Consider the following 11,264-nt stretch of genomic DNA (forward strand, 5'->3'; position numbering starts at 1 on the left):
CTATCTATTTTGTTAGAATTTAATTTAGTTATGACCAATTTTACATAAATTTAAATATGTAAAATTATAAATTAATTTTCACTTCATTCAAATCACATAACTTTAAATTTATAAATGAATTCCATAAATTTTATAGATTTCAACTAAATATAATATAAATATTTAGCAATATTCTTATTTTAATATATGTCTCTACTTATATACTAAGTGAGACATATCTATTAATTTTAAATAACAAACTATCTTATTCATTATAATATATTTATCTAAGTATTAAGAAATTTCAAAATCTTTATTAGGTTCCCCGGTTCCAATTTCCCAAATGCAAACTTCATTGATAAGGTAACACAACCCACATGGCTGCAGTGAAATGCTGTGGGACAGAGAGTCTCAACCCGATTCCATCAAAAGGTACTGCAGTACGCCTTTATTTTTCTCTTTTTTGGTACAGGGTTACCTGCAAAACGCCCTTTTGATTTAACAAATGTAGCTGCTGACTCCTTTTTACACTCACCCATGTCACTAATCCTAAACCAATTACATGTAGGAAGTATAGCTGCTTGAGTATTCATTAAAGCATCTTTATAACATGAACCTTCCAAATTAAACAACAGAAATCCGCATGAACAGTAAAGGATAAACAATTACTTGTAGAAAATGAAAAGGAAAAAGTGAAAAAGGGAGTTATAATTAACTAGATAAGTTTCCTTTTTCAGGGCCACCAATGTGTACAAGCTAGATATGTATATATTCTATAAAGGCATTCACAATCCTATATATTGATGGACCAACTTGTACTTAGGGGTCAGAAGCTGCATATAAGGGCACAAGAACCGATAATATTTTGGATTCTGTAATTGATAAATTTTGAGATGGCGAATATGCAAATTGTTCCAGCTTCCAAAAATGTGGAGGCACAGTACGTAGAGATGATGGTCCCTCTGTATTCCTATGGTTGTGAGAGGAAAGTAAGGAAGACCCTGTCCCATCTCAAAGGTAACATTTATCACTCTCTCTCTCTCTCTCCTTTTTCCTTTCCTTTTATGGTTCTGTTTCATCAGCTAATGAATAAAAATTTTAATTACACCAATTCGATGGTTTAAATAATCAATTTAGTCGATTTGGTCAAGTTTTATGCAACCCTAGACTTAATTACCTTATTCAAAGTTGAGAAACAATCATCAGTTTTCATTTTTCTTAATTGATTATTTAAGATTTCAAAAGAGATTTGGTGTCAATTAATTTAAACTTGAAATTTCTACAATTATTGTGGGGTTTTTTTTAGCCTTTATTTTTCTTAAAAAAATATTACATACTTTATATTAATTTCTTTTAATTTTTAAAAGCCTAGTAAACGATGAGATACACAATAGAAATAATTATTTTCTATCACTTATCATGAAAATAATAAATAGCAGTACCCACCAGTTTTGATGATTGGTAAACAACAATTCTTATATAAGTGAGAATATTAGCTAGACTAATCCCTGATTGGCTTCTAATGATTACTTTGCAATCATAAGATTGGAGACTTCCTATATAACTAATCCAAGATAAAACTAGATTTTTTACGATTCTTGGTTAAGGCCGAAAATGAGACTTATAGACCCACAATTTAGACATGGGCCGGGTAAACATACCACAACAAGTATTTGTGTTTGTCCATTGAATTCAGCTGTCACTTTTTGTGGGCTGCTGCCATAGCACATGCGGTATAGTTGAAGCATAACATTCATCAAATAAATCTACTAAATCCTTACAAGAAAGTAACATGTGCTTGTCGCCTAAAGGTCCCCTTATTCTAGTCATCATGCATGAATAGTGGAGAATGAAGTTTTTTTAGATCCGGCCCATCCATAAATGTAAAATAAAATATGCCTAATATATATGTATTTATATCATTCGATTTTAATCGATTTAATATTTTATTTTTTAATATAATTTAATAAATATTTAAATTTATCTTTTTAAATTTAAGCTTTGTTTAGTGATGTATTTTTATTTAATATATTTATTTATATTATGCATATATTTTGAATATTATTAAAAAAATTAGATTGTAAATATATATTAAATTAAATTAAAATTTAAAAAATCAATAATTAAAGAAAATAACTATAGCTACCGCTATATTAGAGTTGAAATCTAAGATCAAAATATTTCGTGAACTTGGAAATATACCTTTAGTAAAAGAAATATTTTCATATATATAAAATCTAAATTATACATATATATATATATATATATATATATATATATATATGTATAATACTAAATTATGATACGATTATACAATTTTATAGCTATAAAAAAGAACAAATACAAGGAGTTATAATTAAGTATATTCTTAAAATACTTTTATGCTTTTCTTTTTATTTTTGTGGAAATGCATTGCAGGAATTTATTCTGTAAATGTAGATTACTATCAACAGAAAGTAACAGTGTGGGGAATATGCAACAAATATGATGTATTAGCAACCATGAAAAGCAAGAGAAAAGAAGCTCGATTTTGGAATGAAGAAGACAACATAACACAAACGGAAAAAAAAGAATCACCATTGTCATCCCCTCCCTTCAAGCCTGCTTTATCCTTACTCAAGGCTCACTCTTTAAGTTTAAACTGGAAGGCTTGGACAAAGGTCTTCACTAGATCACTTTCCTTTTAAGTAATTGTCGCTACCTAATAATCAATTTCATGTAATTAATATTTTGCATTATAAATCATATGTATGTGTAAATTCAATGTATCTTGTTAAAAACTCGAAAGTGTACGGTTCGCACTAAAAAATCAAAATAATACACATTATTATCCTATAAAGAAGAGAATTCAAATACAATTTAACTAATATTAATTGTTTTATAGAAAATAAAAAATTATTAATGAATAAAAAATAAAATAATAAAATAAAAAGTAATTATTAATCGAATCATGGTCACCCCTACCAAAAACCTTAAGAATTACCATCTCCCCTCTTTAAATACAAAAATATGTAAAATAAGAAAATTGCTCCGGCGCACGTCCAAGGGGGTGAGGAAATCCTCCAACCCTATGAGGTTTGGCAGCTTGTTAATATATTCCTAGAACATCTTATTAAGTTGGAACAAGCAAGGCCTTACTTACTCTTAAGTTAGATTTTAATTGGGCTTGTTTAGACTAATTTAATTTAATAAATATATAAGCATAGTTACAAGGCCCTCATAGCCAAATATTTTAGGTTAATATGCATTAAACTAATTAACTTTTAATTAGGCTCAATACATAGAAGCTTAAGCCCAATCTTAAGTCTCATTTTAATTTCAACTTTAAGCCTATTTGTGTGTGACCCAAAAGGTTCCTAACATATTGGCAATGAATTATGAAATTATCTAATTAACTTAATTTATATTTTATAGATCAAGATTGACATCAAGCAATGTATCATAACCACCCAAATGTGTAGGATGGATAGTGCCAACTAATCAACCTTGTTGTAGACGATTTATCCAATGTAATTCAATCCTTTCATTATCCTTATATCCTAATTAGATCATAGAGTATGGATTCAAGTGTCAATTCTATATTTAATCCGATCATTTTTTTTAATACAATGCAATTAACTTGTGAACTTGATCTATGAATCCCAATTCATAATCAATATGTTCAACTACCTTCCGCAAGGATTTGTATAAGTTAATGCATTATCAAAAAACTATAGTATGTGGTCCCATGTAATAATTATCTTGGGTAATAAATACTTTGTTGATAATCTTATTATCTCCATATGACTCTTATTATACCCAATTACTATCACTTAAGCACCTCATGGTTAGGAGGACATAAGATAATATCAAAGTATAATAGTCCTCACATGGCATTAATAGATTATCTTAAGTCTAAGGATCTTAGCTTATGTAATCGTTTATTAGAGTAATTATCCATAGCCATAGGGGTAATGACTTCCATATGGATTACTCTAGAGGGTCTTGTTCAATGTACTTGTTCTTGTAGCAAGCATCCACATGTTTTATCTTAGTATCCCTATACTTCAATCATATGAGATCGATTGCTTGCTTCTAATGTAAGATGATAAACCCATCGTGGTATCTCAAGTGTTTGATCAATATCCATATGATCAGGATCAAGTTGTAATAGTTAGATTTAATTTCCTGCACTTTAACTTATGTATTATACTGATGGATGCCAAACATCTGTTTTGTGAATGCTTAATTAAAATTAGGCAAATAGACTTTGGGCTTAAAATTGGACCTTAATATGAAAAAGTAGTCCATTAGATTAATTGATGGTAGAATGGACTTAAATTAAAATCCATATAGACTTGGTGAGTTTTGCCATGCTTTAATTAATTAATTGGGCTACACTAGATTAAGAATTCCCCAATTGGACTTTATCATAAAAAGTAGTCCATTTAGGTCCAAAGGTTAGAATTAAATGCATAATCTATTAAGTGGGCTTTTGTACATAATCAAATAGTTAAGTAGGCTAACAAATCAAATATAGGTTGGCTTAATAAAATCGGTTACACTTAAGAGGAACTCACATGCTATAATGGACGCTTGTAAGAAATACAACTGTCACATATATAGGGAATAGCCCGTTAAACAATAAAAATTAAAGACTAAGATACACAAATAAATAAGTTGGCTTCTAAATCTATTTTTGGATATGATGAAGCTTCCTTATGAAATCGAGAAACACCACTCAATTAGAAATAGTGTCTTAGAGAATTACCCGAGTGACGACTCCTATTTCCGCACTAGTCTCTATGATTAGTTAGCGTGTTCCTATTAGGTTGAAAAGCCTTATAGTTCCATAGTCGCTAGAGACACTTAGGTGTACACTTGAAATTGCCGCCCACATTTGTGTAGTGCCGATTTGGCTCTGTACAACCCGATCAGGCGTGCACGGGATGAAAATTGATTCTTAATGCATTCCTTAGGAAAATACTTGCAAATAAATAGTATACTTAATTGCTTTGTGCCTCGGTATGTGCATGTTATGTTTTTATACCTATTTTCATGCTTTTCAAAAGTGATATTGTGTCGATTCAGTTCATTAGAAGTTCTTACGATGCCTGTGAGTGGTTCGATAAGCTGTCGAGCTCACTGCAGGCTCGGATCGACAACACTAGGTTTTGCTGATTTGTTGTTACACTACCATCTGTTACTAGGATGATGGACTATAGCTCAATCTATGCATTGAGAGAGAGGTGGATGGACACCACCCACACCTTTTATACATTGAATGGAGAACTAACCCTATCTCTATTTTCTTTTGCTGCCATCACACATATTGACTTCACAAGTACCCCCGTATCTTTCAATGATGCCATACATGATCAGCGGTCCAATGTTCGGACTAGTTTATCATTGATTTGCTGGGGTTCTTGCCGACACGCAAGAACATATGATGTCTGGCTTATAAAAGTATCCCCTTCCACTACAGGAGATTCACACCTTAAACCACTCGAGAGGTAGATCAAATGGCCCGAGCCTTCCTAGTCTACCTTTTCGAAACTACTTTGTTAAGCGATTCGAGAAATTTGTTGAACCTCCACTTCCTGGCTCTACTGAAAGATTTAGATCGGGTTTCCTCCTTTAATTGGGGATTTGTTGCACTCACTTATTTATACCATCCAATGGACATTACTATCCTTAGGAGCAAGAAGCTGTGCGGCTTCTAGCACGTTGCACATATAAGTTTCATTTGTTTCTTTTCCATTTCGGCTTTCTTATATTTGTATATGAACTATTGAATTTTGATTTACAGTTTGTGCCTTGGAGATTGGACTTCTAGTAGGCTACCAGCCTATTAGCATGTCTTGTGCCTTTCCTCGATTGAGCTATTAGGGTTTGAGCCGGAGCATCCCACTAGAGTGGGTGCAGGTCCATGTGCGTTGCATGTGGATTAACTTCTTGTCTTGAGATCAAGTAAAAGAGAATTGACTAGTTATATTTACATTTTTCAACTTCCAGTTACTTACCTTAGTAATTTTGCATATTCATGGTGATTTGCTTGGAGAGCACCGCTACTAGAATCCTTATATGCTTTCTATTGTGGATCTTAAGCATAGGAGGGTCCTTTTGGCCAGCCCCGCTTATTGAGCATGGTACCTAGGCGAGCAAATATATGGCTGGGAGAGGGCACCCAACAAACATTGAGTACCTTTATCTCCTCATCGCCCATGTTTTAGACAGTTGATCTCGCTAATGAAGGGCTGACGATGAGCTCGGAAGGGTACGACGACCCCGAAGGATCTTACCGTTCAGTCTCAGAGGACGGATTACACCTCTTTTATTCCTCAACTACTAGGGTTTGTGCCTTTGGATGATGAGACCATGGCTTAGGTACTTTCTCGATTACTTTGTTGAGTTTTCTTTTCTTATCTTTGTTTATGTTGTTTAATTACTTGTTGTTTTATCGTAGTTCTTACGCCGTGCACTTCTAGTTCCTGAGCTGATAGAGAGACGATCTGCTCATTCTTATATGCCTACTCACATCTCGGGCTCATCTATATGTGTTACGTCTAAAGCACCTCCTGTAGCAGTATCCCATTTCTCCTAGAACCGATGGTGTCCTATTAAAGTCCTTCTAGTGCAATAGAGCATCAGTTTGCCATGGAGCTGAACCTTCCTCCAGAGTTCACCTTGAGTACTTGTACGCATGTAAGTCATACTCTTTTAATACTTTGCATCCTTCCTTTTCTCTTGAAATGTTAGTAATACATGTAATCATATAGGTATAGAGAGACCAATTTGAGCAGATAAATTGGTTTGTCAGAGCCACGAGGAGATAGTTCTTCGTTCTTAGTGAAGACTGGCGAGTAAGAACTGAAACAAAATAAATTATGAAGTGCAAAATGTATGTATGTATAGTATGAAATACAAAAGCTAAATCCGTTGGATTTTCTTCAAAGGGACCATGAGAGCTTGCATGGGCAGGTAGACGACCGTCAGCACCAGATTGAGCCTCAACAACGCAGGATTGATACTTTGATGCTCCAGTTGTCTACTCTAAGGACTTAGAGGGTGGATATTGACTCCGATGATAGGAGAGAGTCCTGGCGACTTTTGACCTTTTAGCTGCCTTTACTATATTTTCTATGCTATTTGCTGTTCTGTATAACTTGACTTTTGAGATATAAAATTTCAGATTTTGATCTTTAAATCCATGTCCGACATTAGCTTAATCTTTAAATATCATGCATATGGGTCCCAAGCATGACCAGGGCTCAAGAAAAATGTCTGAAATCCAAACTCGAAGATCCACTCGATGACATCACACAACCGATTAGGTTTTGTGCATAGTCAATCGGCTCTGTGCTCAATTAATTCAACTTTGTGATTGTAGAGTCCGAATTAAACACTGATTCTTGGTCTATAAATATGTGTGCACCCCCTTATACATCCCCATACATGATTCATATCTCTAAATTAGAAAACCATTACTCAAAGAAATGCCAAATCCCTTCAAACTCTTCTCAAAACCCTAACTGGTGAGGAGTGGATTAAGCTCGAAAAATCTCATCTTTCTTCATTCAAAGCCATGCAGCATACCAAAGTTGATTATAGCTTTCTTCACTCTACTGTCAACTTTTGGTGGCCTAGGGATCATGTTTTTCGATCTACTAAGCAAGAGTTATGCCTCATGATTAAAGAATTCTCTACCATTCTTGGAGGCCCCATGGATTCTACTTATTTGATTACTCTGCCGAGACTAGATGATCCTTTTCCTAGCAAATTGGTTAAGTTATTCAATATGCCCCTTGTTGAGGTACTTTTTCATTCTGTTGGTGAGTACATTACACTTATCCCACTCATCTCTTGCTGTGAGAAGAAAGAAAGAGGTACACCTGCTTGGATTAGAACGTTGAGCTTTTGCTTCGATTCCTAATTTTTGTTGATTTCTCCTCAAGAAGGGAGAGATAGCAGAACTGTTGGCATTATTTATCAGGTGGAGCACGGAGCAGATCTAGTTCCAGTTATCTTAGCTGAACCATAATTGGGTTGGACATGTACAAACCCTATCAACGGTTTAGTGGCAGCCTCGTCCTCTTGCAGGTATGCAATCAAATCTCTTTTTTTTTTCTTTTATTCTTTTTGATTTAATTTTCACTTAAGCCGCCCTTTGCGGGCTTTCAACTTAGCTTTTATTATTTTTGGCTAAGCTACATTTTTAGGTTTTCATCTTAGCTTTTATTTTATTTTTCATTTTTTTCTTTCTTCTTTTTGTAGATTTGGTTTGTGAAAAGCTTTAGATATTGACCATCCCAAGGGACATCGATAAGTATTAGCTGAAGCACATGCAAATTCGATACCCCACAAGGTCATGAGGGTTGGATTTCTTGGATGAAAGGCATTCTGGTTATAGTTATTTACTGACTTGCCCTTGGTGGAGAATTAGGCATGTCATACTTATGGTGTACAACAACTATGTAGTTTTACCCAGTTTACGAGCATCCATCTTTTACACACCTTCAAGACTCTATCACAGTATGAGCAAAAGCAATAGATTATAGATTTCCCCCTTAAGTTCAAAGGCTTCCCATTGAAACAAGACTTCTTGGACAAGATTGAGAGACTCTAGCACCACCGAGATATAGAGCTCAACCTTGATGCTAAAGGCGACATGATCACAGACGACAACTTCAAGGCTTGGGTCCAGCTTCAGGTTACCACCTCTCTTGGATTTGCAAGGATTAAGAGGACTCAAGAGCTAGCTGCTAAATCTAGGAATGCAAATGCAAAGAGAAGAAGAAGATGAAAAATGCTTCTTTTTAGATCCCATTTACTTTGTTTAAGACTTTAGCTTAGTTTCTCTTTAAGTTAGTACATAGAATAATAAATAAGAATATATATGTATGATCAAAATTCTAAACAATTTATTCATTTGTAGAGGCCCAGATGGGTACATTTTAATTTCTCATGATACAACTCATGTCATTAGCCACTCCTTTCAGATTTTCCAACTGATTATTTTCTCTATTATTACCTTGATTTTTGCTTGACCAGACTTTTTATGTTTCTGATTACCATGCTATTTTTGTATTTTATTTATTATTATTTTTATACATAGTATTTTTTGAGACGATCTTAGCAGACCCTTAGGTGGGATTTTTTTCACAAAGTACGAACATTCCCAATTAGACTTGCACTTCCCTCTTGGGTCGAATATAGTAGGTCTTGTATGTTTCAGTATCAAATCACCAATTGTAATTTTTCCTAGTTTTACTTATTAAACGCCTTAGCTATCCCCTTATGATGTAATTGCATGTGGTATAAAGCTTTCATCCTTTTTTGATCGATTAGAGCCAACGACTGGTATATTTACTCGACCCATTGATGTTATGGTATTTCAACCTTTAGCACAACTCTTAAAGATGTCAATTGTAACTCATTTGGCACGACCACTTCAGTCCCATAAACCTTAAAGTGTGAAGTCTGTCTCGTTGATGTCCGCTCAGTTGTTCGATATCCCTAAAGCGCAAAAGGTAACCGAAATGACCAATTTTGTGATTCCATACCATTTTCAAGAGTATTTTCTTTAAGTTCTTGTTGGCTACTTCTACATCTCCATTTGCTTAAGGCTTGTATAGAGAAGACCTTTGATGTTTGATCTTGTATTCTGCTAGCAGATCTATTGTTTTACCTATGAACTGCATGCCATTATCCGTGACAACATGATACGGGACCCGTACCTACAGATTATGTTCCTCTCTATGAATCTAGCCATCGACCTTGCCCCTACAATAGTGAATGATTCGGCCTCGATCCATTTAGAGAAGTAGTCAATCGCTACGACTATGAACATGTGACCATTCGAAGAGGCTTTATCTCCCCAATGATATTGATTTCCCAAGCTGCAAAAGGCCACAAAGATGTCAAATTATGAAGTTTAGTTGAGGGTACATGACTCAGGTCATAACAGAGCTGACAAGCACGACATTTCCTTACCAAGGCTATACAATCTTTTTTCATTGTTAACCAATAATAACATTAATGCATAATCTTTTTTATTACACTATGCCGCTCATGTGAGGCCCGCACACCCCTTTGTGCATCTCTTCCACTACCACTTAAAGCCATCCTTCTATACAATACTCCTTTATGGCTAATGTAGTTCCTAGCCTAAGTTCGTAGTGCATACCTTTCCTTCGCAATCGCTTCTTTTGGATATTCTATGTCTTTTACAAATCTCTTCAAATCGTAAAACCAAGGTTTTTCTTCTGGTCCCATCTGGACTTGCATTACCCGATCTCTATGATAACAAGGTGCTCTTGATTTTATAATCACTAGTGGCTTCATCGGAAGCTACTAAGGTTTATCCCATATAGATGAAAGGGTAGCCAATGCTTTTGCCATATAGTTCTCATCTCGTGGCAAGTGTATGAATGAACATCTAGAGAAGTTATAGAATGAAGTCTTGAGATAGCTGACATATGGCTTTAACCACTCTTTCTTCACTTCCCACTCTTCGAGGGCTTATTGAATTACCAGCATAGAGTCCATATAGACCATCAATTGCTTTGCCTCTGCTACCATGACTGCTTCTAATCTAAACAAACATGCTTCATACTCCGCCATATTCTTTGTCACTTTAAAGTCGAATCTCTTGGCCATTGGCAACATCTCTCTTTCAGGCATAATCAGTACTACTCCTAATCCTGCACCTCTTGCATTTATTGCTCCATCAAAACACATTTTCCATTGTCTCGATTTCCCCTAGATTTGCATTAGGAAACTCTAAATTCTAAGGGTCATCTCCCTCGATTGCATTTTGAGCCAAGAATTTCGCTATAGCCCTACCCTTGATTACCTTCTTAATGACATACTCGATGTCGAATTCTGTTAAGAGTACTAACCATCTAGCCAGCTTTCCTATAAGAGATAGAGCTTCAAATAGATACCTCAATGTGTCTCTCTCTTTGAAATTGCCTACACCCTATAAGACTTAAAATAATGTCTTAATTTCCTTGTAGCCTATATCATGGCCAAAAACATCTTCTCTATGATATTATACTTTGACTTATAGAGCAACAACTTCTTACTGAGATAGTAGACCGTATAGTCTATGTCATTAGGCCCATACTGCACTATTATTGCCTCTATGCCTTCCTCTTCTAAGGCTAAGTCTAAAATCAACTGCTTGCCATCCTTTAGCGGCTTCATCAGATCCACTTTAATTTTTTCCAAGGCTTTCTTATAATGCTCATCCCACATAATAGGTTGGCGTTTCCTCGAAAGCTTAAAGATGGGACCACAAACCA

General features: G+C 34.8%; 1 protein-coding gene across 3 annotated transcripts; it reads left to right on the top strand.

Annotated features, from left to right (window-relative positions):
• The first annotated feature begins 255 nt into the window (after nt 1-255).
• Nucleotides 256-2,818, top strand: LOC8283701 (protein SODIUM POTASSIUM ROOT DEFECTIVE 2). 3 transcript variants are annotated; one of them, XM_048378536.1, is made up of 3 exons: nt 256-411; nt 803-996; nt 2,398-2,818. In XM_048378536.1, the coding sequence occupies exons 2-3, from the start codon at nt 873-875 to the stop codon at nt 2,664-2,666; spliced, it is 393 nt and encodes a 130-aa protein (XP_048234493.1). In that variant the 5' UTR covers nt 256-411; nt 803-872; the 3' UTR covers nt 2,667-2,818. The 3 variants fall into 3 exon arrangements, with proteins under 3 accessions (XP_048234493.1, XP_048234437.1, XP_002521303.2); XM_048378480.1 differs by having other exon boundaries at nt 260-411; nt 898-996; XM_002521257.4 differs by having other exon boundaries at nt 262-411; nt 717-996.
• The last annotated feature ends 8,446 nt before the right edge of the window (nt 2,819-11,264 follow it).

Source organism: Ricinus communis, chromosome 1 (assembly GCF_019578655.1).
Source record: "Ricinus communis isolate WT05 ecotype wild-type chromosome 1, ASM1957865v1, whole genome shotgun sequence".
NCBI lineage: Eukaryota > Viridiplantae > Streptophyta > Magnoliopsida > Malpighiales > Euphorbiaceae > Ricinus > Ricinus communis.

Excerpts from the sequence above, each read along its gene's own strand:
- LOC8283701 (XM_048378480.1), top strand. The coding sequence starts at position 357 with ATGGCTGCAGTGAAATGCTGTGGGACAGAGAGTCTCAACCCGATTCCA. Across the intron at positions 412-897 it reads CAACCCGATTCCATCAAAAG|CTTCCAAAAATGTGGAGGCA; the intron begins GTACTGCAGTAC and ends AAATTGTTCCAG. Across the intron at positions 997-2,397 it reads GACCCTGTCCCATCTCAAAG|GAATTTATTCTGTAAATGTA; the intron begins GTAACATTTATC and ends AATGCATTGCAG.